The following is a 27500-nucleotide window of genomic DNA, read 5'->3' as shown; positions in this document are numbered from 1 at the left end:
GGCCACTTTATCAGAAACACCCTCTCTACTGACACTCACTGGCCACTTTATTAGAAACACCCCACTCTAATGTCACTCACTGGCCACTTTATCAGAAACACCCCCCTTCTATTGACACTCACTGGCCACTTTATCAGAAACACCCTCTCTACTGACACTCACTGGCCACTTTATTAGAAACACCCCACTCTAATGTCACTCACTGGCCACTTTATCAGAAACACCCCCCTTCTATTGACACTCACTGGCCACTTTATCAGAAACACCCCCCTCTACTGTCACTCACTGGCCACTTTATTAGAAACACCCCACTCTAATGTCACTCACTGGCCACTTTATCAGAAACACCCCCCCCTCCACTGACACTCACTGGCCACTTTATCAGAAACACCCCCCTTCTACTGACACTCACTGGCCACTTTATCAGAAACACCCCCCCCCTCTACTGACACTCAGTGGCCACTTTATCAGAAACACCCCCCCCTCTACTGACACTCAGTGGCCACTTTATCAGAAACACCCCCCTTCTACTGACACTCACTGGCCACTTTATCAGAAACACCCCCCTCTACTGACACTCACTGGCCACTTTATCAGAAACACCCCCCCCCCTCTTCTGACACTCACTGGCCACTTTATCAGAACCCCGCCCCCCTACTGACACTCACTGGCCACTTTATCAGAAACACCCCCCCCTCTACTGACACTCAGTGGCCACTTTATCAGAAACACCCCCCCCCTCTACTGACACTCAGTGGCCACTTTATCAGAAACACCCCCCCCCTCTACTGACACTCAGTGGCCACTTTATCAGAAACACCCCCCCCCTCTACTGACACTCACTGGCCACTTTATCAGAAACACCCCCCCCCCCCTACTGACACTCACTGGCCACTTTATCAGAAACACCCCCCCCCTCTACTGACACTCACTGGCCACTTTATCAGAAACACCCCCCCCCCCTCTACTGACACTCAGTGGCCACTTTATCAGAAACACCCCACTTCTACTGACACTCACTGGCCACTTTATCAGAAACACCCCCCTTCTATTGACACTCACTGGCCACTTTATCAGAAACACCCTCTCTACTGACACTCACTGGCCACTTTATTAGAAACACCCCACTCTAATGTCACTCACTGGCCACTTTATCAGAAACACCCCCCTTCTATTGACACTCACTGGCCACTTTATCAGAAACACCCTCTCTACTGACACTCACTGGCCACTTTATTAGAAACACCCCCCTTCTATTGACACTCACTGGCCACTTTATCAGAAACACCCCCCTTCTATTGACACTCACTGGCCACTTTATCAGAAACACCCCCCTCTACTGTCACTCACTGGCCACTTTATTAGAAACACCCCACTCTAATGTCACTCACTGGCCACTTTATCAGAAACACCCCCCTTCTATTGACACTCACTGGCCACTTTATCAGAAACACCCTCTCTACTGACACTCACTGGCCACTTTATCAGAAACACCCCACTCTACTGTCACTCACTGGCCACTTTATTAGAAACACCCCCCCCTCCACTGACACTCACTGGCCACTTTATAAGAAACACCCCCCTCTACTGACACTCAGTGGCCACTTTATCAGAAACACCCCACTCTACTGTCACTGACTGGCCACTTTATCAGAAACACCCCCCTCTACTGACACTCACTGGCCACTTTATCAGAAACACCCTCCTTCTACTGACATTCACTGGCCACTTTATCAGAAACACCCCCCTTCTACTGACACTCACTGGCCACTTTATCAGAAACACCCCCCCTCTACTGACACTCACTGGCCACTTTATCAGAAACACCCCCCCCCCTCTACTGACACTCACTGGCCACTTTATCAGAAACACCCCCCTTCTACTGACATTCACTGGCCACTTTATCAGAAACACCCCCCTTCTACTGACACTCACTGGCCACTTTATCAGAAACACCCCCCTTCTACTGACACTCACTGGCCACTTTATCAGAAACACCCCCCTTCTACTGACACTCACTGGCCACTTTATCAGAAACACCCCCCTTCTACTGACACTCACTGGCCACTTTATCAGAAACACCCCCCCCCTCTACTGACACTCAGTGGCCACTTTATCAGAAACACCCCCCCCTCTACTGACACTCAGTGGCCACTTTATCAGAAACACCCCCCTTCTACTGACACTCACTGGCCACTTTATCAGAAACACCCCCCTCTACTGACACTCACTGGCCACTTTATCAGAAACACCCCCCCCCCCTCTTCTGACACTCACTGGCCACTTTATCAGAACCCCGCCCCCCTACTGACACTCACTGGCCACTTTATCAGAAACACCCCCCCCCTCTACTGACACTCAGTGGCCACTTTATCAGAAACACCCCCCCCCCTACTGACACTCACTGGCCACTTTATCAGAAACACCCCCCCCCTCTACTGACACTCACTGGCCACTTTATCAGAAACACCCCCCCCCCTCTACTGACACTCAGTGGCCACTTTATCAGAAACACCCCACTTCTACTGACACTCACTGGCCACTTTATCAGAAACACCCCCCTTTGCTCCTACTATCCACTTCATTGGAAACACATATCTATGTTGTTGACTTGTTTTATAGTAAATATACAGTAACTAATCCAGAGCCAGAAAGTCTTGTTAAAGAAAAAAAAAACAAAAACAAAAAACACCAACACGTTTTCAAAAGAAAACTTTATTTTCAAACCACAATTTATTTATCGTATAACGCACATCTCTCAGTGTAACATTCAACTGCTTCTGGAAAGATTTATACCTCGTTTAAAAACTGGGATCTTTTCCAAAATTCTACCAATTTAGCTTCATTCAGCTTCTCTTCAAAGAGGACCTTTAGTTTGTAAGTTTACAGCATAAAGAGGAAAAGGAAAGTGATGAAAAAAGCCACTGTTTCCCAAAGTTAATGAATGTCAGAGTAAATTACTCCATTCTGCCTCAGAGTATTATACTAACTCCACCCCCAAACTCTGATTGGCTGACAAGATTTCTGCATCAACAAATGAACATGAGAAATAGCCCTAATTACTCACAACTAATTTTTTTAGTAACACCAAGTTACTAAGTTTTTGGCAAATTTCAGTTGTAATCACCCCCAAACACCCCCCGAGGCATCTCTGGGGATCGAACCTGCGACCTCCCGCACCGACCACTCGGGAGCCAGAGTGAAACCTTGGATATAGGAGGTTTCTGCCTCCTCTGTGATGACGGGGGCTTAGTGTGACATTAAGAGTCTGTTTTGACTTGTGAGGTCACAAATATGACACATTTGCAGCAGTCATTTACTAAGCCCAACCCACTCAGGCTGAGGTATAAGGGGTGTTTCCACCCTGCTCTGTGAACCACCGTCAGAACAGCCAATCAGAACAGAGCTTGTTTATATGCATCAGATATAAAAGGCACAGTAATCACACAAAGGCATTAAATTAAATAAATCTGGGCTTTAAAGTTCTTCAAAAGCATTTTTTGCTGCTTTTTTATGTTTTTCCAATGACAAGCAGGAGCTAACAACAGACAAGACATTTACAGAAAAACACTCAGCGCTGCGAAGGACGACAGGAAGACACCAACCCCCCTCAAAATAACCACCCATTTTTGGGAATGTTTTTCTCTTCTAGAAAAATAGTTTAAGGGATCAGACACAGCAGTGCTGCTGGGATTTTTAAACCCTGTGTCCACTCTCTGTCCACTCTGTGAGACACTGCTCCCTCGTTGGTCCACCTTGTAGATGTAAAGTCAGAGACAGTAGCTCATCTGTCGCTGCACAGTGTGTCGCTCGTCCTCTAGTCCTTCATCAGTGACACAGGGTGCTGTCGGCTGGATGTTTTTGGTCGGTGGACTGTTCTCAGTGCAGCAGTGACACTGAGGGGTTTAAAAACTCCAGCAGCACTGCTGTGTCTGATCCACTCTACACCAGCACAACACACACTAACACTCCACCACCACGTCAGTGTCACTGCAGCGCTGAGAATGACCCACCACCACATCACAGCTGCTCTGTGGGGGTCCTGAGCGCTGAGGAACAGGGGGAGAGGGGGGTAACAAAGTATGCAGAGCCACAGATGGACTACAGTCTGTAAGTGGAGAAGTACAGAGTGCCCAGAGGGGACAGTGAGTTTATTTTAATATGCTGGGATGTTATTAAGTACTGCACACGCTCCTCTCTCTCCCCGTCTCCAGAGCGTTCAACTCCAGACTTCTCCACGAATCAGAGGCTCAGGCCAGAGGTGAGTTTACTTTGAGACAAAGGTAAAATCTTGACTTGAAACAGATGAAAAGGAAAAGAACGAGAAGCGAACATAAAAGACTGTAAAAGATCCCCAGATTAAAGTAAAGAACTGTACAGAACCAGAGGCTGAGAGTTGTGTGTGTGTCTGTCAGATTTGAGAGAAAACGAGAAAAAGAACATCAACTCGAGCTGGAGAGAACACACACAAATACAAACTCAAAACAAAAAACAACACACAAAACTATCGTCTGGCTGCAAAAACCCTAAACGAATCCTCGCTGAAAAACAGAGTCAGAAACTGGAGAAAACATGAGCTCCTTTAAGAACAAATCCTTGTGGAATCTTCACTCCTCGGCTCTTTCCTGCGAAAAACTCCAGAACGTCAGTTTCTCAGTCTGCTTTTCCTCCCTCGGTCCCAGCAGGGCTCCACGGGACATTTTCACTTGTTTTAAATATATTTTAATACTTTAAGGGGCCACTCATTGCTGTTTGTTTTTAAAGAGAGTCTGGATCTGGATCCCGTCCCAAACAGTAAACCCTCAGCTGCAGTCCGTAGATTTAAGAACTCCTCAAACGTCCCGCTTGGTTTTAAAGTCACTTCTGAGGAGTGGGACCTTTGTGAAACAGGTAGATTGGCCTCTGAAAACCTGCGATCATTTAAATTAAAAACACACAAATAAATATTTTTTTTGTAACACATCCCTGTTATTGTCTACAATGCTGTATAGTGCTGAGGAACTCTTCTCAGATCACAGGTATGTGTTGATTTTCTATGTTAAAGCTGGTGCTACATTCTCTACAGCAGCGGGTCTTAACCCAATCACCATGGTTCCCCCCCTCTCTAAACCCGGCGACCGTTCTTCCCCCTCCCCTCTCTAAACCCGGCGACCGTTCTTCCCCCTCCCCTCTCTAAACCCGGCGACCGTTCTTCCCCCTCCCCTCTCTAAAACCGGCGACCGTTCTTCCCCCTCCCCTCTCTAAAACCGGCGACCGTTCTTCCCCCTCCCCTCTCTAAAACCGGCGACCGTTCTTCCCCCTCCCCTCTCTAAAACCGGCGACCGTTCTTCCCCCACCCCTCTCTAAAACCGGCGACCGTTCTTCCCCCTAACCTCTCTAAAACCGGCGACCGTTCTTCCCCCACCCCTCTCTAAAACCGGCGACCGTTCTTCCCCCACCCCTCTCTAAAACCGGCGACCGTTCTTCCCCCTCCCCTCTCTAAAACCGGCGACCGTTCTTCCCCCTAACCTCTCTAAAACCGGCGACCGTTCTTCCTCCTCCCCTCTCTAAAACCGGCGACCGTTCTTCCCCCTCCCCTCTCTAAAACCGGCGACCGTTCTTCCCCCTAACCTCTCTAAAACCGGCGACCGTTCTTCCTCCTCCCCTCTCTAAAACCGGCGACCGTTCTTCCCCCTCCCCTCTCTAAAACCGGCGACCGTTCTTCCCCCTCCCCTCTCTAAACCCGGCGACCGTTCTTCCCCCTCCCCTCTCTAAAACCGGCGACCGTTCTTCCCCCTCCCCTCTCTAAAACCGGCGACCGTTCTTCCCCCTAACCTCTCTAAAACCGGCGACCGTTCTTCCCCCTCCCCTCTCTAAAACCGGCGACCGTTCTTCCCCCTCCCCTCTCTAAAACCGGCGACCGTTCTTCCCCCTAACCTCTCTAAAACCGGCGACCGTTCTTCCTCCTCCCCTCTCTAAAACCGGCGACCGTTCTTCCCCCTCCCCTCTCTAAAACCGGCGACCGTTCTTCCCCCTAACCTCTCTAAAACCGGCGACCGTTCTTCCCCCTCCCCTCTCTAAACCCGGCGACCGTTCTTCCCCCTCCCCTCTCTAAAACCGGCGACCGTTCTTCCCCCTCCCCTCTCTAAAACCGGCGACCGTTCTTCCCCCTCCCCTCTCTAAAACCGGCGACCGTTCTTCCCCCTCCCCTCTCTAAAACCGGCGACCGTTCTCCCCCCCCCCCTCTCTAAAACCGGCGACCGTCCTTCCCCCTCCCCTCTCTAAAACCGGCGACCGTTCTTCCCCCTCCCCTCTCTAAAACCGGCGACCGTTCTTCCCCCTCCCCTCTCTAAAACCGGCGACCGTTCTCTCCCCCCCCCCTCTCTAAAACCGGCGACCGTTCTGCGCCCCCCCCCTCTCTAAAACCGGCGACCGGTCGTTGTCCCCCTCCCCTCTCTAAACCCGGCGACCGGTCGTTGTCCCCCTCTCTGAAGCCGGCGACCGTTCTTCCCCCCCCCCCTGTCTAAAACCGGCGACCGTTCTCCCCCCCCCCCCCTCTCTAAAACCGGCGACCGTCCTTCCCCCTCCCCTCTCTAAACCCGGCGACCGGTCGTTGTCCCCCTCTCTGAAGCCGGCGACCGTTCTTCCCCCTCCCCTCTCTAAAACCGGCGACCTTCCTTCCCCCCCTCTCTGAAGCCGGCGACCGTTCTTCCCCCTCCCCTCTCTGAAGCCGGCGACCGTTCTTCCCCCCCCCCCTCTCTAAAACCGGCGACCGTTCTCCCCCCCCCCCCCTCTCTAAAACCGGCGACCGTCCTTCCCCCTCCCCTCTCTAAACCCGGCGACCGGTCGTTGTCCCCCTCTCTGAAGCCGGCGACCGTTCTTCCCCCTCCCCTCTCTAAAACCGGCGACCTTCCTTCCCCCCCTCTCTGAAGCCGGCGACCGTTCTTCCCCCTCCCCTCTCTAAAACCGGCGACCGTTCTTCCCCCTAACCTCTCTAAAACCGGCGACCGTTCTTCCCCCTCCCCTCTCTAAAACCGGCGACCGTTCTTCCCCCTCCCCTCTCTAAAACCGGCGACCGTTCTTCCCCCTCCCCTCTCTAAAACCGGCGACCGTTCTTCCCCCTAACCTCTCTAAAACCGGCGACCGTTCTTCCCCCTCCCCTCTCTAAAACCGGCGACCGTTCTTCCCCCTCCCCTCTCTAAACCCGGCGACCGTTCTTCCCCCTCCCCTCTCTAAACCCGGCGACCGTTCTTCCCCCTCCCCTCTCTAAAACCGGCGACCGTTCTTCCCCCTCCCCTCTCTAAAACCGGCGACCGTTCTTCCCCCTCCCCTCTCTAAAACCGGCGACCGTTCTCCCCCCCCCCCCTCTCTAAAACCGGCGACCGTCCTTCCCCCTCCCCTCTCTAAAACCGGCGACCGTTCTTCCCCCTCCCCTCTCTAAAACCGGCGACCGTTTTCCCCCTCCCCCTCTCTAAAACCGGCGACCGTTCTGCGCCCCCCCCCTCTCTAAAACCGGCGACCGTCCTTCCCCCTCCCCTCTCTAAACCCGGCGACCGGTCGTTGTCCCCCTCTCTGAAGCCGGCGACCGTTCTTCCCCCCCCCCCTCTCTAAAACCGGCGACCGTTCTCCCCCCCCCCCCTCTCTAAAACCGGCGACCGTCCTTCCCCCTCCCCTCTCTAAACCCGGCGACCGGTCGTTGTCCCCCTCTCTGAAGCCGGCGACCGTTCTTCCCCCTCCCCTCTCTAAAACCGGCGACCGTTCTTCCCCCTCCCCTCTCTAAAACCGGCAACCGTTCTCTCCCCCCCCTCTCTAAAACCGGCGACCGTTCTGCGCCCCCCCCTCTCTAAAACCGGCGACCGTCCTTCCCCCTCCCCTCTCTAAACCCGGCGACCGGTCGTTGTCCCCCTCTCTGAAGCCGGCGACCGTTCTTCCCCCCCCCCTCTCTAAAACCGGCGACCGTTCTCCCCACCCCCCCTCTCTAAAACCGGCGACCGTCCTTCCCCCTCCCCTCTCTAAACCCGGCGACCGGTCGTTGTCCCCCTCTCTGAAGCCGGCGACCGTTCTTCCCCCTCCCCTCTCTAAAACCGGCGACCTTCCTTCCCCCCCTCTCTGAAGCCGGCGACCGTCCTTCCCCCCCCCCAAACCCGCCGACCGGTCGTCCCCCCCCTCTGAACCCGGCGACTGATCATCGCCCCCACCCCCGAACCCGGCGACCGGTCGTCCCCCCCAGTCTAAACCTGGCGACCGTTCTCCCCCCCCCCCCATAAAACCGCCAGTCGCCATCCCCCTCTCTAAACCTGGCGAGTGGTCGACCCACCCCTCTCTAAACCCAGTGACCGGTCATCGTCCCCCTCTTTGAACCCGGCAACCGGTCCCCCTTGCCCCCTCACTAAATCTAGTGACTCAATGTACTCCATTAACACATAAGGGTTTGTGTGGATGAATCAGTATCGGTTGCATCTTCTGTAAAAATTACTGATGCACCTTTAATGCACTTACTTTCACTTAGAAAATCAACCCAACCCTGCCATTTCATTTGAACTGCGATCTGTTTCTCTCTCAGACTGGGGATTATAGAGCAGGGCTGACCTCTGGACAAGTTGGTGGGGGTCCCGATCAGCTCGTAGCTGGAGAAGCCCACCTCATCTGACATCAGATATGATGAAAACTGCTCCGGCTTCAAACGGATACTGTAATAGTTCTTTGTGATCGTCTCCTGGAAATAACAACACACACTCGCACATTAGACACACAAACACTGTTTTTATACATCAACCATAATCTACAGATTACTATTCCACCAAAAGTCTACAGTGGTCCAGGTGTGTACATTTTGAAACTGCCATTACACAGACAGCCAAGGCCTGTCAATTACTACATTATCGATTTATTTAAGCTACAGAACACAAATTCTCTGCTCTGCAGCCATTATGTGGATTTATTTAAAACGTGATGATTTTATTTAAGTTTTGTTTATTTAGTATTTTAAACCTTTACATACCAATTTGAGTGTCTAAATATTGTTAATAACTCATTAAATTGCTCATTAAAAGGGTGTAATTGCATTATTATGTTATTACTATAATCAGAGGCATGAAACTGTCTTAAAATGAAAAAATATAATTTATCACAATTATTTCTGGGGCAATACACTGACAAAAACAATGACGATTACTTGATAGACTAAAGCCTATTGACACCTAGTGTCCTGGCTGCATCAGAGGTGGTACTTAAACCATATTTCAAGCATTAACGCCCACATGTTTACAATGTGAGAGTGTGTGTGCGCGTACCGTGAGTTTTTTCCTCTTGCCATACGAGTGCCAGGGCTGGGGCTCGAGGATGAAGAGTCCTCCGGGCCGAAGGTGGCGATAAACCCTCTGGAAAAACCTCTTAAGTCCAACGTCTCCCCAGTTGAGGTGAACCCACTTGGTCACGCTCAGACACAGGACGACATCATACTCCTCTCTCTGAGTCAACAACAACACATCACTCTCTAACACATAATTACCCTGTGGAGGGGAGGGGGGAGAGAGAGAGATTAGAATTACAAGAGAGAAAACCCCAATAAACTTTATAAAAAAAGAGAGATTACCAGTATTTTTAATTTTGTGAATAAAACAAACACAGGAACCAGAAACTGTGTGTGTGTGTGTGTGTGTGTGTGAGAGAGAGAGACAGAGATCATGTAAATGCTTCTTTCCTGCAGACAGTGTTTTTCTGGGTGTTTCCTGTTCTGACAAAACACTTACTATGCTAAAGCAGGTAAAAACAAAGTAAAGAGAGAGAGAAAGAGAAAAAACAAAAGAGGAATAGAGAAAGCAACTCTCAGTCAGAAAACAGAGCGACTGGGTGAGTGTAACCTCCCTCACAAAGCCTCATCAACCAAAACAGTATACAGCACTAGTGAGGCTGTACACACACACACACACTGGAGATAACCCCTCAAGAATAACAGGTCCCCACACTGAGTGAATAAACAAGTCAGTCCCGACGACATGACTAAAACCTGGTACACCCAAACACATTTATACACAACGTCTGAATCCAGCGTTTCATCCCAACTGTCCATTCCACCTTAAAATACATTGCCAAATAAGGAGTGACACTGCATCATGCTGCAGCACCATTTAAGGTGGAATGACACATTTATCCAGCATGTAACTGTAGCTGAATTTAAGGTGGAATGACATTTCCCCAGCATGTAACTGTAGCAGAATTTAAGGTGGAATGACATTTCCCCAGCATGTAACTGTAGCAGAATTTAAGGTGGAATGACACTTTCTCTAGCATGTAACTGTAGCAGAATTTAATGTGGCATGACATTTCTCCGGCATGTAACTGTAGCAGAATTTAAGGTGGCATGACATTTCTCCAGCATGTAACTGTAGCAGAATTTAAGGTAGCATTAAGGCAGCTAATGATTGACTATAGTTTAATAACGTGTACCTTGACGAAAGTGACGTTCGAGGGGAAGTTCCCGGGTGGAGGAGTGTTTGTGTCGGGCAGTGGAGGGGCAGCTATGGGTCCTCTGGAGATACGGAGAGAGATGGGGAACGAATAATTTTCACTGGACGAGGAGGAGACAGCTTGCACTGCATCAGCCTTTACCTCTTCCTTTTCTTCTCCTTCCTTTCCCTTTCTCGCCCTGTCCTCTCTACCTTCACTTTCAGGTTCTCGTGATGTCTCCTTCACGTCTGCTGAGCCATCCATCTTCTCCTCTATGCTTTCTCTCTCCTCATCGCCTCTATCCTTTTTTCTCTCCTCCTGCACTTCCGAGGACACTCCTGGTCTTTCAGCTCTCTCCACTGTTGCATCACTTTCCTTTCTCCCTGCCAGCTCCTGATGATCGGCCTCCTTCCCCTCGTCTCCCTTCGTCTCTTTCCCTCCGCTGTCATCCACCCTTCTGGAGCGTGCCCGCAGTACATGCATCTCCGAGAGGTAGTAGCGGATGTTCTGTCTCGCCGCGTGGATCAGAGCGCCGTCGATGTCCAAACCCACGATTCTGGAAGGTCTCCAGTTCTTAGCAATGGTTAGCGTGAGGCGGCCGGTGTTGCAGCCCAAATCTAGAACCTCCTTCCCTTTAAACCACTCCGGTTTGAGAGTCCATAACCGAGGGTCTTCGGTGGAACCCGGGTTCCGGTAGCCGTAGTATTTGTCATAGTTGCCGTATTGAAACTTCTTCTTCTGCTGCTGATGCTGGTGGTGGTTCTTGTTCTGCTGTTGGTGCTGGTTGGGATTCTGCTGGATCTTCTGATGTCTCCTGTGGTTCGGCTGCTGCGGTGGTTGGGTCTGAGGAACGATTCCTTGTGGATGATTAGGCTGTGGTTGATTTCCAGAAGCTGTAGCTTTGGCTTTTTCACAGTTAGGAGCAGCTGAGTTCTCAGACTTACTGGTGGTGCGTTTGCGTTTTCGGTGACGGTGCGGGACGTTGGTGGAAGTGGCGGCATTTTCCACAACAGAAGGCATTTCATCCATCTCTTCTCGGCTGGTAGTGAGGTTTGGATCACTTGGACACTGGGTCTGGGATTCCTGGGTGGGAATGTCATTTGATTCCAATTTTGACTCAATCTTGGTCTCCACAACCTCTTCCGTTGAAGTCTCAGAGGTCTCCACTGAGTCCAGATGAGACCCAGAAGATGCCAACGTCAACTCTGGGAAGGTTCTTGCTTTCTCACTCTCTGGAAGAGAAAGGTAGAGTTGGGTCACAGGTCCTTCGCCTCCTCTCCCACTTCCTCCCACGCCATGATGTCTGTTACGATGTCGTCTCCGTCCTCCTCCGGCGGTTTTCAGTGGCGTTAAAAGAAGACCCCCGGTGGAGTCTCCAGCTGTGCAGCAGTTCAGGTTCAGAGGGTCTGTGATGTCTCTCGGGATCAGGATTTCAACAGGATCTCTACTTTTCGCTGGTAAAGGTGAAGATTTCGGAGTTTCCGCATTGAGCGCCCGGTTCACCTCCTCGTCCAATAAACTGTTAAGGTTCAGAGGGTCAAAGATGTTGCCTCCTAAGAGGAAATTGGTGGGGAGGACAGACTCACTCTCGGAGTTGGCACGGCGACGACGCTTGCCGAATATCGGATGTTTGAAGCCGCTGTTCATGGTGCTACGACGCTTAAGCCTCGGTTGAGATTTGGACTGCTGGACATAGTTAAGGCTCTGAATTGAGCTGTCAAGAGTCTGATGGGATGTTTTATGGTTCCCGTTCTCCTCAGCTCCTCCCTCACCCAGGTTAAGACCCCCATCAGGTTTGGCTTTGTGTCCAAGAGGCTGCAGAGGGTCTTCAGTGCATTGCTCATAAAGTTCAGGGTGCTGTCCAGGCGGTGGTGGTGGGCGTTCATTGGCTAAAACAGTCTCTTTATCTACAGACATCTCTATCATCGTCTGGTGAGTGAAGAATCAGCTGCTTCTGAAGGATCAGACATTGATTTGAAGGCTCTGAAACATTCAGAATAGACAGACATCAGAAAGAGAACTTGTGCACACAAAATATCTCCAAATCTATACACGTCAAAAACGACATCTTTTCAGGAAAAGGTGAAAACGTCTTCGACTTAAAAGGAAATTAACTTTAAATTTATTTTTTCCCAAATTAATCTGGAACATTTCTGCTGGTCCCTTCACTGTATGAGGGGCGTTCAGTAAGTTATGGGTGTGGATATAGTCTCCTAATCCCGCAGGTAATTTTATAATGGTCCTGCAGTGATATTCCTGAGGAATATATATTTGTTTTGTTGTTGAGGAAACTCGAGCCTGGTGCTGTGTGACACAGTGGACTCCAGGATGAGTCTTCACCCTTCGGCCTTGATTCAGCCCTGAGGAGTTTTTACCTGCTCCACAATCTGAAGAAACATCTCAGTGGAAAGAGATTTTCTAATTAATGTGCTAAATAATAATTTATCCAGCAAAGAGGATGTATATTAGGGAACAGAAAAACTAATCTAAATCTAACAAATATGTAGAGCTTACAAGTGATTACATAGAACCATACAAATATAATATATTTCTTGTATGTGTTTACTTCATAGCTACACCCAGAACTTATTGGACGCCCCTTGTTAAAGGCAGTAAGTGTTCAAATATAACAAAACAAACAAACAAAAAAAACCCTAAAATATGACAGGGTACAGTGAGAGACCACAGACTGAAAACAACAGAATATAACACAACTAAACAGTGTCGTATATAATATGAACAATAATAAAAAAAAAAAAAAAAAGACTTAGTAACATTTAGAAGAAAAATAAATAAAAAAAAATCACAGTTTGAAAAAGTACAATATTCAAATCTCTGAGCTGAGCTGCATTTAAAAAACACACAACGTCTTATTTCACTATTACTGTTATAGGCGGATGTTATCAGTCTGGGTCATAAACACAGGCCTGGACCTTTATTTACAGAAAAAAAACACAATTTAAAAGCGCAAATCATAATAATGATCAAACACGTCGCAATTAAATCATACCCCTCAATTTTTTTAGCCCCATTATGTATTATGATATTCTAACAAAGTAATAAATAGTTAAAGACCAAAATATAAAAAACTACTATATAAAAAAACATAAAATAGCATTAATACATTTATAATAACAGATGTAATAAACTGTGCTGCAGAAAGACAGACAAACCAGACTATTTTAATAAAACAAACAGTATTTTAAGCAGTGGTGATGCTCATAATTACCATAGTATCACCACAACTACAACAATATTCAAAACAACAATAAAACAGTCCCACTGCCCAACTCTAACACATTATAAATCAAATAAAAATATTAAGAATACAAACACTCAATTCATAAACAAATGTGAGCCCTGGCTCTTTACTCTCATCTGACCCCAGCTTCAGCGGCGGACATTTAAACAGAAAGATGTCAATAAGTGAAAGAAATGAAAGCAAACGTCCAATTTACGTCTGAAAGCATGGACCCACCTTTCCTGTTCTTGGCTCCGCCCCCAGGCGACCGTGTATTTGCATGGCCCCACCTCCACCTGTGACGTTTCTGAATATGTAATGAGCACAGAGAAATAGAGAAAAATAATTAAAATAAAGTAAGGATTAATTAATGAATAAAGACTCTGTTCAGGATCTCAGTCTCCTTCACTTAAAGCTACATAACTGCTCTGTGTATGGTAAAAAGAATACAACAACAACAAACCAAAACAACAGCCGTATTAGCCAAGCAACTGTCTCCTTGGCAGCGCTGGCGGCTCCTCACCTTAGCAACCGTCAGTCAAAATACAAAAAAATAATAAGATTAAGGAGACACACCCCCCAAAAAAACACACGAGCGCTGCTCGAATTTAAAACTCTCTGTAAATTCAGGGAGTCTATGTCTCTGTGTATAGATATGAGAAGGTTATTATTAATAATAATAATAACAACAACAACAACAACAACAACAACAACAACAACAACGCTTGGAGCATAAGTTTTTAACCCGCTACCCCCTCAAACCTCACTCTACCCCTCAGCTGCGGTAGCTCGCTGTGGCCAACGGATGGACGGCTCCCCGCTTCATATACTACCAAAGCCCTGACTACGTCATGACGAGCAGCCGAGACATCCAATAGCCGTGCAGATATTGCTTAACGTACGTCTCCGAGACCAATTGCCTGCCTCCAAGGGTGGGATTAGCCTACTTTTCGCGCTGTAGGTGTCTTAAAAGACGCCTGAACGAATTGTTCATTCCTGTGTGAGCAGCGCTTCATGTCTTAAAAGACTTCCAACGCAAGACTGAGTTTAAAAGTACTTATTAAATTAGAATATTACCGCATTTCTTACTGGATTTGCCTGCCTTTCGCACTTTTCGACAGGCAACTGTGCTTCCACTCGGCAAATGAGCAAATATATCTGTTATTTTTAGTGATATTACACGATAAAACGAGGTTTAGTGACGCTTAAGACACACAGCCGCTGTCTATGGTAGAAATGGTGACCTAAGTTACTCGAATAAACAAGAAATAGAATAAAAACAGGGTTGTTTTCAGTTCCCGCCCCTTGCAGCGTGTAGCTAGGCGAGCCCTGCAAGGATTATGGGTAATGTAGTTTTAGAATTTCATTCAACAGGTTTTCATGGCTCAGTCGTTCACACATTCACCAAGTCACTCTCACACACACTAACACTTATGGGCAATTTCACACAGCCATTCCATCTAACATGTATTTGGACTGTGGGAGGAAAGCAGAGCACCTGGAGGAAACCCACACAGACACAGAGAGAACAGACCACATTCTCACAGACAGTGACATGAAGAGAGTATCCCACTCAACACCCCACACTGAAACTGTGTGGCAGCAACCCCACCTTCAGTGCAGCCCTCGGAACAACACATTTAAACAGAGAAAATGTTGTATTTATCTAAGATTTCAGTGAGTTTGTTAATAGCCTGATACTATTTTATTTATTCACACATCTACCAACGCTTCCCCTTTTGAATGATATTTGTTTTCTCCAGCATTGCAAAATAGGAACTTCTGTTTTCCTAATCTTAGATATTTACTTAGCTTTAGTTTGATCTGAAAACACCATCTTTCAAACTGACCAGAAGGAATGATCCAGATTGACTTGGAATAAAGTCCTCTTGCATTAACATACAGTAAATATTAAAAAAGATGTTCTGAGAGTGAACATGTCTAGTTTAATATTTATAAACCTAGTATAGTGCTATAGTGTAGTACAGTAGTGTGCACATTTATTTATATAGTATCACACTTTTCCTATCACTGCGTAGATTTAAACTTGTCTGAACATGTCCAGAGTCTGTAAAAAGAAGGGGATATTAACAGTTTCCTGTTTATCCAATAGAGGGAGACACATCCCTACACAGACGTGTGTAGAGTAGAAACTGGTTTAGGTGTGTGTGTGTGTGTGTGTGTGTGTGTGTGTGTGTGTGTGTGTGTGTGGACACTCCTTATAATGAATATATTCAACAAAATCCTTCTTCAATATCCTCCTTCATTCCACACATTTTGTATTTTCTCTGCTCTGGTAAACGGCTGGTGGTTTCAAACTTTTAATTTTTACATTCTCTGCTTCATAACTTTCATATTGTATAAGCTATATACAAGATGGAGGTGCCATATGAAAGTTGTCCTCTTTCCATTGGAGTGGTGTCATTTATGACAAATAATGAGGAATCTGCCTCAAGCAAACCATGTGCAAACTATTTTTTGAAAACATGTGTTATTGTCCGTGTATAAGATTAATATCACATTATCATGCGATACCTTATAACGGCCTCAAGAGGACACCCTAAACTTTCATTTAACGCCTTGTTCAAGGCAACGAAGCACTGCTTGACACTTTTTTGACACTTTGGAGATTTATTACCTCAATTTTTCAAAAAGGACAAATAGTTCCACACCTTGTGAATCCGTTATTGCTGGTTAGAACCTAATTATTGCCCAATGTGGCTTTTCATAATCCAAACATAAGCCATGCAATGTATATTTGTGGTAATTCATAAAATATACTATATTTAATTATTTTTATTTATTTATTTTTTAACCAAAAACTATTGTCGATGTCCAAAAGAACACTTTGAGGCACCACATGTGATTGGAACACAAAACCTGTTCTGGTCACACTGGATCCCAGATGATGTCTCTACAGTCACATATAGTGTAAAAAAAAATAATAAAATAAACTGGGTGTCTACATTTTTTAAGCATTCAGGAGTCAATATGTAAACTTTCTTATGAAAAAAACCCCACATGTTTCTACTTTAAAGGGTTCTTTTACAAAAAAAAAACAAATATCTTTATTTATTTGAAGCAGTCAGACAGTAATAATCATAAACAAAACGAAATCAAATGGTCTCTGGAGCAGCTGCACATGAGCCTAATGTCACTATGTCAATGCCAAGGGTGGGTTAGAAATGTATAAGGCCCCCGGAGAGTTAGTGCTCCATCCAATACCTTTGGGACAAGTTTGAGAGGTGCTTGGGATCCACAATTAACTGTTAATATCAGTCCGTGACCTCACTGATGAATAGATTATTGATCCCTACAGAAATTAGGCATCGTGTCACATGAAAAACAGCACAGTAAAGACATAAGATAAATACAATATACAGGAGAGAGTGTATTCTCCCTGCACAGGGACACAGTGCAGTCTTCAGTAGAACACAGGTTCCAGCGTTGTGTGAGTTCCTCCTCGTACTGTGGCCCTGATTTACACCCACTCTTCAGTTCAGAAGAAATGTGCGAAGTTCAGGCCGAAAGAACACACACCTTTGGACAGTCGGTGTGTGTGGCGTCCAGTGAAACGGCGGTGGACTTTGTGAAGTTTGAAGAAACAAACACAAGACTCGGTAAACGTTACAAAATTAGAGCTTTATTAAGTGAAAAACTGTACAATTAATTTACAGAGCTGTACACAGACAGAAAATAAATATATTTACACAGGTTCTCCATAATATAGAGGGAACATTGTGGACGGGGGGGGGATACAGTCTGCAGAGTAAAGGGGACAGTTTGATTCCAACCTCTGAAAAAGACATATTTAATACAGTCATGCGCTGGTTAAATTCACTTGAGACTGCAGCTGGACTCAGAGTGAACCTTCTCTCAGAGTGAACCACAGGTTCTGGACCTGAATAAAGCCAGGGATTGTTTTTAACTAACTCTTAAACCCACGTGTCCCACTCCTCATTATAACTGCACTTCTCCCAGCTTCAGCTCGCCTCATGATTCAGATGAATATCACTTCACTACGATGTTGTAATTGAATGTGGAACAATCAAGGAATGAATCAAGGAAACACAGACGCAGCTAATAATTTAGAGCAGTAACTGAGGAATAAATCTCATGATAAATAACAATGCACCTAATGAAGGGGTTAAACATAATCACATTAACTGGTGCTTCTCAGACAACGTCAGAATGGATTCGTCTTAATGACGATGGCGTAAAACCCCTTCTGTTCTTTTTAAAGTCTCTCTGGCTTCGGGGAAAGTCTCTGGACAGTTACAACTCTTCACAGACCCCCTCTGTCCTTCTTTAGGTCTGGATCCGTCAGCGGGAAGTTCTGGCTCTTCACCACGGCCTCCAGATGTTCCGCTGCTGATTCAGGAACAGTGTTCTCCTCGGAGGCACGGTACCTGAGGATCGCGAGGGCGTTGGGGGTCTGGCCTCGGGGGCCGTGACCATCGCGACCGCTGGAGTGGACGTGGCGAAGGACGAGGAGCTGCACGAGGACCACGTGGACGACTCGGATGAGAGTGGGGAGAGGGAAGGAGGGTAAGGGAAGTGGCAGGGGACGGAGAGATACGTTGGAGAGGTGGAGAAGGGCGGGGAGGGCGGAGGAGAGAGGGAATACGGAGGGGAAGGATAAGGGTGATGGAGGACGAAGGAGTTGGGATACAACTGGTGGTTGCTGGCGAAGGTGAAGTGTTCTGGCGTTCCTGAGGCCCAGGGCTGGTTAGGAACACAGACAGAGTGGGAATCCAGATGCTGACGAAGTCCCTGGATGAAGCTTTCTCTCTGCGGCGGCTCCACGCACTCGATAAAACCCGCCAGGCGCGAGATGCACTCTCGAAAGCCGGCCGTGTACAGGGGGCCGTTGCTCTGAAGTGTGCTGGGCTCGTGGAGGGAGATGCAGGGGACTCTGGGTTTTCCTGAAGCTGGATCTGGGGCCACGGTGTCCGAGGAATCCTTGGTCAGATCTGCTGAGAAGTGTGAGGAGAGAAGGAGAGTGTGTGGTAGGACAGAGGACAGTTGTAGAGGAGCGTGGGGGCGGACGGATTGATTAATACCAGGGGGGAAGTGTGGGAAGGACAGAAAACCACGAGGGGTAAGAAAACCAAGCATTGGAAGAGGGTAAGTGCAAGTGAAGACAGTGAGGATACAGTCAAATGTAGATGTTTTAGAAAGAAACAGAAGGAAAGGCAGATAAACAATGAGATGAGGGCAGTTTCAGGAAGAAAGTGTTTGAGAAGAATGTCCGAGAAGAAGAGGGAAAGGTTGTTGTTATGTGAAAGAAGTGTGTGTTGGGGAGATAAGAAGAGAGGGCACATATCCAATCACTCAGTGGTCCATTAACAATCAAAGATGAGAGAGTGTTCCAATGAGAAACAGATCATTCTCATAAAAGGAACAGCTTTTAAAGATTAACAATCTGTTTACTCCCAGAAACAAGGCATTTTTAAAATCCCATGTCATTTATTTACAGTGTAACTCTTTAGGAACGACATGAAGGGCTTTCTGTTGCATTCTACTAAGCTTCTTCAACAGAAATGGCTTCCAATCCCAGTCCTCTTCACTGTGTGGAGTCTACAGCTGAAAACAAGACTGTCCTTTAATGAGCTGAGCTACAGCACTGTGTCTTACTTTCACCTGAGAATCACAGTTAAATAACTGTCTGAGCAGTGAGAGAGAAATAATAAACCCTAAGATCAGAATAAACCCAGCCCCATTATTCCAGTGACTCAGTGTGTGTGTGTGTGAGAGAGAGAGAAAGACAGTCCAGTGTTATCGGAGGTGATCGTCCTGTGCCTAGTGTCAGAGGATAATAGATACTCCATTGTGTTAAATGAAGTGTGCTGTAGATTTAACAAATCTATTCAATCAGGAGATCACCAGGAAACACACTGTTCTTCACTCGCTCACAACACTAGAACATTCTAGAACCTTCTTTTACTGTGTTTATCTTTGTGTTTATTATAATATGTGATTTCATACAAGCGCTCCACATTTAACCCAATCTCTGCAGTGAAACACACATTTACACACACAGTAGTGAACACTAGGGGGCAGTGAGCACACGCCCAGAGGGACATGTTCCTGTGTACACTCCAGCTACCACTGAGAGCTACTATCTCCTTTTTAGCTGCGCAAATTATGTAAATAATTATGTTGGAAACACACACACACGCTGTAGAGGGGAAGTAAAAAACAATTCGCACCAGGACTGGGATTGGAATCCTAACTTAAAGCAGCGGTGTTATTCTTATGTCATTAAGATGATCCTAAATTAATTTAAACTTAACAACAGTTCCCACCAGGATCTGGGATCGGGAATCAAGGTTATCCCATAAAACCGATCTCAGATCAGCTGCCAAATGGACAAATGGGCTCCCAACTGGTTCAAGCAGGCGCCAGTTCAACCATAAAACAACACAGCGACCCACAAACGGAGAAAAGTAAAGACAATGAAGCATTTTGGCCACGAGGAGTGTATCTGTGAAACACTGACATAAACAAGTCCTAAAAATCAGAGCGTATCTGTTTGGAGATGAGACTGTAATCTTACATTGCTTTTCTTTACCACTGTTTGATTTATTCTTGATGTATTCCACAGTGAGCTCCAGAATCTCCGCCTTCTCCACTTTGGGGTTTTGGAGTCTCTGTGAAAGGCAGAAAAAAAAGGAAATCTTATGATTTTAAAGCCATGGCTCAACGGAGTTGGACAAAATGTGACGGTTGAAGGGAAGTGTGTCGATGGTTTGGAGGAGGCGTATTTTATCTAAAGATCTGGCTGCAATTCATAGAGAAAATCAGACAGAATTCTGGGCTGAAAATCAATACAATGTCAAAAAAGTGCATAAAATCTCTAACATGACGTCATTTCAGTTCAAAGGTTAGCTGCATTTCTTCACAACTTTTTTAACCATTGTCCCTTCCTGTTATTCATTATTTACAAGTGCCACTCGTCTGTCGTTACGTCTGGCATCTTATTAATAATAATAATAACAATAATCATGGTTTTATTTACCGTGTCTAGAGTGTTGTCCAGGAGGAGGGTCCTGAGCTCCTCTAGTCTTTGATTTATTCGATCTCTCCTCTTCTTCTCAATCACTGGCTTTAAAACCTGGAGAAACAGAGAGATTATTAACTCCATAGACTTTAACAGACAGGTCTCAGTAGCGCCCTCTAGAGGACACTGGGAAAGCCATTAAGTTCTAAGGTCGTTTTAAAATATATAACATTGTACTAAAAATATAGGTCTATTATATATAACTATCAAATCATCACTGTCCAGTCAAAACCCCTATATATCTGTGTGTGTGTGTTTAGTTACAGCATCATCTGAACACAGCAGCTGTCCTTCACACTGTGTGTAAATCTCCTCACAAATGATCAATAAAAACACTCCAAAATGACTCTGAATAAAGTCGTTTTACATTGACTTCCACTGAACTTTTCTCCTGTAAAATTACTATTTTAGAGATATGTGTTTTTCAATGGAAAACCGCAAAATAATACTATACACTATTATTATTATTATTATTTGAATATTATAAACACTTAAACTCTTAAACTAAAGGTGAGGAATGTGCAAATGATGCACTGAAGCAGATTTATCACTGAACAGACTTTGAAATGAAGTTTTGCACATAGTTTTAACTTTTTCAGAACATTTTACCACTGATTTAGGAACTAGTTTCCAATACAAACAACAAATACACATTAAAAAACAGGTAAAACACACTATCTATATATTAACACAGTGTAGCTGTTAAATAAAACCTCTCTTTAAACATATTTCTTTGATCTTTTTCCTTGATTACTCACTCTTTTGGACGCTCTTCGGTTCGTCATCTTCGGAGTCCCCATTGTTTAGATCCTTCTCTCTGCACAACTGCAGAATGGAGGGGAGAAAAAGGATGAAAAAATGGGAGAAAAAGAAATAGGTCTCAGCAGAAGCTCAGTAGAACAGTTCTCTCTGGAAAAAGAGGTGATGGAGCTACTGTTATTTATAGACCCAGAGTGTGGGGTGGGTCTGTTGGGGTAGTAATGCCCCACCTCCAACCCCCCACCTCCAACCCCCCACCCCCCACCTCCCACCTCATCCCAGCCCATAATATACAAGATAAGAGACTTATAAACCTATAAGCCCCCATTCTGAAACTGCTACTGAGTTTACACTTTATTACGGTCAGTTACCTGGAGACTTTTACACCTGAAGACATTTATTTACCTGAAAATGTTACAGTATAACAGTAAGATACCAGGCGACTTTTAATATGAAATCATAATAAATCTGAACTGTTGAAGAATCAAAAAGAAAGAATCAAAAGAAAGAGGCTAAATAATATTTTTATGAATGTATGATTTAACCCGTGTATTTTAACATTGAGTGTTCACACACTCATATTATGGGGACTTATCTTCCTTGTGGAAACCACCAGCCGGTCCCCACAATGTAGGAATTACAATTTAAGGCGAAGGCATGTTTTAAAGTTGGATTAGGGTTAGGATTAAGATTAGGGCTAGGGTTAAGCCAGAAGTACATCTTAAAAAATCTTAATGGTAAGGCTCCACAAAATGAATGGGTGTCTATGTAATGTCCCCACAGTTCACAAATACAAGATTGTGTGTGTGTGTGCGTGTGAGATGAAGATGATGATGGGTTTGTGGGTTTATGATCCATTTTGAGGTGATTTTATTGCAGTGTGTTTATCTGGATGATTGAACACACACCTCTAGGGGTCACGACCTTTGTCACAGGGCATAAAGAGTATGACTATTATTATAATTTTAATATAATTATATTAATATACTGCTTTTGAGATTCATGTGACATCACACCATCCTTAGTCTGTGTCACTGACTGAATATTGATATTAACTCCACACATGCCACATGTATCTGTCAATCTCTATAATTTATGAATATTGTGTCAGTGTCTCAATAAAAAACCTGTATCTGTGTGTGTGTGTGTGTGTGTGTGTGTGTGTGTGTGTGTGTGTGTGTGTGTGTGTGTTTAGTTACTACATCATCTGAACACCGCAGCTTTCCTTCACACTGTGTGTAAATCTCATGACGATTGACCAATAGAAATGCTTCAAAATTACTCAGAATAACATCTTTAACATTGACTTCCACTGAAACTTAAGAAGGTTTTTCCTCCCCCTGTAAAAGGTACTGTTTTGGGAGAAACATATTTTCATCCTTTACATCTTTTTCTCATGTAGTGTATAATTATATAAACACATTATAATTCATAAGTCTATATTTCATCATTTATTAAGTTTATTGAGGCTCTATCCAATGTCATGAGTTTTTAATTCATATTTAATATCATCAGCGCTCTTAATGAGTGTCTTACATACGATATTGGGTTCTACAACAAAGACGTAGAAAAATAAAGGTGCTACAAAGATGCTGTAGTAGAAAGATTTATTGTGAAGAATCTGAGTGCGGAGAACATTTAAATTGGTAAAGAACATTGACATAGATTTCTTTACGCCTTTGAACGGTTCTCCACATACACACATCATTTACAATAAAGACTTTGATGGAACCAAAACAGTCCCATGGCGCCGCTCAGAGAACCTTTTACATCTTAATTTGTAGGAGTTTGTTAGTAATAAAGCGTTTATGAGCACGTTCATGCCATTTCAATCACTGAAGATGTGTACAACTTGTTTATAATTCTCCAAAAATCATTATAAAATGATATTAAAGGCAGTTTTTCAGCAGTGTGTGTGTTTCTGGGTAAAACTCCTGTTTGAATTGGTGTAGAAACTTTCTCGTGGGAACAGAATAAAAACACAGCCTCCAACCTCCAATGTGTAAGAATGAGCACATTTCACGCATAAACACACACACACACACACAAACTTCAAGCATGAGGCCTGAAGTGTGAAGTGACCAGAATACACACAGAGTCGTCAGAGTTTGGACAAAGGAAAGTATTTAACCTCCACAATAAAGAAAACCCGACACAATCACATCTGTATTAGCATTGTTGTTGTTTACACTGATCAGCCATAACATTAAAACCACCTCCTCCACTGTCTCAGCTCCACTGTCCACTCCAGTCACTCTGTAGTTCTACACTTACACACTGTCGTCCACATGTGGCTCTGCATACTTTGTTACCCCCCTTTCCCCCTGTTCCTCAGCGCTCAGGACCCCCACAGAACAGCTGTGATGTGGTGGTGGATCATTCTCAGCGCTGCAGTGACACTGACGTGGTGGTGGTGTGTTAGTGTGTGTTGTGCTGGTGTAGAGTGGATCAGACACAGCAGTGCTGCTGGAGTTTTTAAACCCTGTGTCCACTCTCTGTCCACTCTGTGAGACTCTCCTCCCTCGTTGGTCCACCTTGTAGATGTAAAGTCAGAGACAGTAGCTCATCTGTCGCTGCACAGTGTGTGCCGGTCGTCCTCTACAGTCTCTGGGGTCCTGTGGGGGGTCTAGACCACTGAAGGAGAGGGTGAGAGGAGATAACCAAACCCAGACAGGGATGAAAATGTCTGTGAATTAAACACAGTTCCATTCAGTGTCTATTTAGAGGGGTTCTGTAGTGAAACATTTAATCAATAGTTGGTCCTTTGCAACCAGCACCTTCCTTAGAACCAACAATAATATAAACACACACCTAAAAGCACAATTAAACACACTAAATACAGGCGTGATACACTCACACACACACACACAAAAGCTCAAAACTAAGTTAAACATACACAAAACACAGACTTAGACACAAATACACACCTTACACACAGTTGAACGCACCAAACACACCCTTAATTTCACACCTAAAAATCCCCCGTGGGAAAGTTTAATGTGAGCTCGAGAACACACCTTTTTGCGCGAGACAGCCCCTCGTTAACACCACGATGGTCTTGACTCACGCACGTTTCCGTGGGAACAATTCATCTTAGACTGACCAAACTGCGCGCGCACGCACACACACACAATCCTCCGGGTGTGAATCTGTTATTTTTCTGAGCAGAGCGTGGCTCGAGGAGAGGACAAACGGAGGAGTGGGTCCGGTTCAGCGGTGGGAAACACTCAGGGACTGAAATGATCTGATGGACAAACAGAGCTGACTTCCATAAAGACATTAACACTCAACACACCGCTTTCATTCAGCGCCTGATGGAAAGTGCAACACGAGGTCAACCCTCCGGACACGGAGCTGTTCTGACCCACTGCTGACCCGGTTTAAATAAAGTTTAAATCTGGGTAACAATCATAAAGCCGTTTAATTTATTCATTTATTATTATACTGCGCAGCAATGTGTGAAGTTTCTGCATTTTCCCGCACAAACACAGCGAGCTGCTTCATACAGAGAGTTGTGTATAAGCCACAAGCACATTTAATTAATTCACTGTAAATTATTTTTAAAAAAGAAGGCCGTCAACAACTGTACTGTAAAAAATGTGACTCATTCACAACTGTTGTTTGCTCCAGGGGACCAAACTGCAAATATCTCATATTAAACACATACTGAAAACATTTCATTCAGTCCAGTGAACCCGCTCACTGGGACCAAATGTAGCGGTTTAATGGTGAACCCCTCGGTGATGTTGTTGTTGTTGTTGCTGAGGTGGAGGAGAGCCACGCTTAGCGCCATAAACCAGGGGTAAACACGGGCCACTGCGAAAAATACACCCCGGTATTTAAAATATGTCCTACTATCGTACTATGCCCCAAATCCCCTATATGTAGCTGTGACCAAAATTTATTTCTGCAGTACCCCAAAATCCTCACTTAGCGTTTAATGCTACTGTCTGAGTTAATAAATATTAAATTCCTTAAAGTTTAATAATTACTGGTTTAATACTGAAAAAATATATGTATTGGTACTATATTTAATTATTATAATTTAGTGTTGTTTTTATTATTATTATTAATATTATTATTATTAATGTATTTATTGGCAACTGAATGCTAGCCTATTTCATTCTCAACTGTTACCAGGGCGTCACTGCTCTGGGGTAAATCTTGAAGCTAAGCTAATTTTATCATAGAGGGGTCAGCTCTGAGATAAATGTAGATGATAACTTTAATGCTCTGCGGTAAATATGACAGTAAATGTCTTCTGTTTTGAGGTAAATGTTGATGCTAAGCTAACTTTACTGTTCGGAGGAAACACTGAAGCTAAAGTGTGTAAAGCAACAGGGAGAATGTCACCACAGATATTTGTAGTACTTAAAGTACTGTATTTAGTTCGAAGACTGAGCAGTTAGCTACACCTCACATGATGTAAAATTTGAAAAAAATAAATAAATAATACCGCAACTTAAAATCACAAAAAATTACGTTAAATAAAATAAAGTAAAATTGATTTTTTAATCGGCTGTATGAATACATGATAATAGATTAAATTATAGTTGAAATGATCAGATTCTCTGATTTCTCTAAATCAAACTTTAAACTGTTATTTGTCTGTTTATTAGAATATTGTTTTGTTGTGGATTGCTTTAAAAATACTTATTCTACTGTTTGTTTGATGAGAAGTTGTTGGATTTAAGAATAAAATCATTAACACAAAGCAGTGCAGAAGAGGTTCGTTTTTATTTCACAGTTTCTCTTCATTTGTAAACTGAGTGGTCCATCAGCCTGTTCCTAATTCTCTCTGGTGTTGTAGGTTCTCGTGGGAACGCTCGTGCTCAGGTGTGTGAAGTGTGACCTCACACACTCCCCAGGTGTGACTCTGCTCTTATGGTCTTTGTGACACGGAACGTGCCGCGGGAACAGGACAAACGGTGATGAAGCTCCAGTCTGACGGGAATCAACGCGGCTCAGTCTGGGTGCTCAACATCGCCCCCCATCGACAGCATTAGACTGTTACTCATATGGGGCCAGTGTGCTCAGATATTGTTTGTATTTGAGCACTGATGTGTTTGTGGAAGCACATTTATCTGCACGTGGTTTTAACCTCAGACACAAAATGGTTAAATAACACCAAGGATAATTTTTTAAAATCATGTTTATTAATGTGCCCCAGCCCTCAATGTGCCAGAATAAACTGTCTATAAAGGGTCGGCCTGATGTTTTACCAGGAGTGTGTTAATGATTTGAACCATTTCTGAGAAAATGAAGCAAATATTTCCCTCACTGTGTTTATATTTAATGCAAACACAGTTTGGACTCACCATTAGATGAATATCACCACCAAACACATACCAGCACATCACAACCCGCTATAAAACAGTGAAACACTGATGGTGTGCTCTTTTCTGCTTAAATATTTGGACTTATATTTCTAACGGACCGTCCCAGATTCCCGTGGGAACGTCTGCAGCACTGTGTGAGAAGTGTGAGCACACACACTCCTGTAGGTGTAAGTCTGTTCTTATTATGATCTTTCTGACACTTCTAGTTAACACTGAACGTGCCACGAGACGAGGACAACCCCCAGGCTGGGGGGAATGGAAGAAGGTACATTTTCAGGGCCTTTACAGCGCCTCCTATCGATAGCTCAAGTTATTGGACAACAGAGGAAGCTGTTAGCTGCATTTATGAGCTCAGACTGAAGGGTCAGTTTGTCCTTTTATTAGGGATACATTCTGGGGTTGGAAAAATACTAAGCAGTTAATGCAGATATCACCCATGACGTCACACACTGTGTTGAATCCTTGTTCATCACCAACCTGTAGCAGTCCTCTCCTCCAGAGTCCATACTCCTACCTGAGCTGGTAGATTCCCGTGGGAAAGTCCGCAGTGCTGTGTGTAAAATGAGTGTGAGAACACACACTCTCCAGGTGTAAATCTGCTCTGGATCTTTCTGACACCGGTACAAAGAGTGTGCCACGAGAAGACAACAAATGGAGATGAAGCTCCAGT

At 45.0% G+C, this 27500-nt stretch overlaps 2 protein-coding genes across 4 annotated transcripts; both read right to left on the bottom strand.

Moving 5' to 3' along the window:
* Positions 1–2728: 2728 nt before the first annotated feature.
* mepcea (methylphosphate capping enzyme a) lies at positions 2729–14474 on the bottom strand. Of its 3 annotated transcripts, XM_066659778.1 has the most exons (7): positions 14432–14474; positions 14133–14192; positions 13907–13976; positions 10429–12411; positions 9273–9491; positions 8569–8695; positions 2729–4910 (listed from the first exon to the last, which is right to left on the bottom strand). In XM_066659778.1, exons 4-7 carry the CDS (start codon positions 12352–12354, stop codon positions 4858–4860), a joined length of 2325 nt encoding a protein of 774 aa, XP_066515875.1. In that variant the 5' UTR covers positions 12355–12411; positions 13907–13976; positions 14133–14192; positions 14432–14474; the 3' UTR covers positions 2729–4857. The 3 variants fall into 3 exon arrangements, with proteins under 3 accessions (XP_066515875.1, XP_066515874.1, XP_066515876.1); XM_066659777.1 differs by having other exon boundaries at positions 14133–14438; XM_066659779.1 differs by lacking the exon at positions 14133–14192 and having other exon boundaries at positions 14193–14438.
* A 2950-nt stretch (positions 14475–17424) lies between these two features.
* Positions 17425–21532, bottom strand: her1 (hairy-related 1). The gene is made up of 4 exons (XM_066662287.1): positions 21491–21532; positions 20691–20786; positions 20229–20322; positions 17425–18645 (listed from the first exon to the last, which is right to left on the bottom strand). The coding sequence occupies exons 1-4, from the start codon at positions 21530–21532 to the stop codon at positions 18014–18016; spliced, it is 864 nt and encodes a 287-aa protein (XP_066518384.1). The 3' UTR covers positions 17425–18013.
* Between the last annotated feature and the right edge of the window lie 5968 nt (positions 21533–27500).

Source organism: Hoplias malabaricus, chromosome 2 (genome assembly GCF_029633855.1).
Source record: "Hoplias malabaricus isolate fHopMal1 chromosome 2, fHopMal1.hap1, whole genome shotgun sequence".
Classification (NCBI taxonomy): Eukaryota; Metazoa; Chordata; class Actinopteri; order Characiformes; family Erythrinidae; genus Hoplias; species Hoplias malabaricus.
Note: the sequence above shows the minus strand (reverse complement) of the source record. Positions and strands in the feature narration are given on the sequence as shown.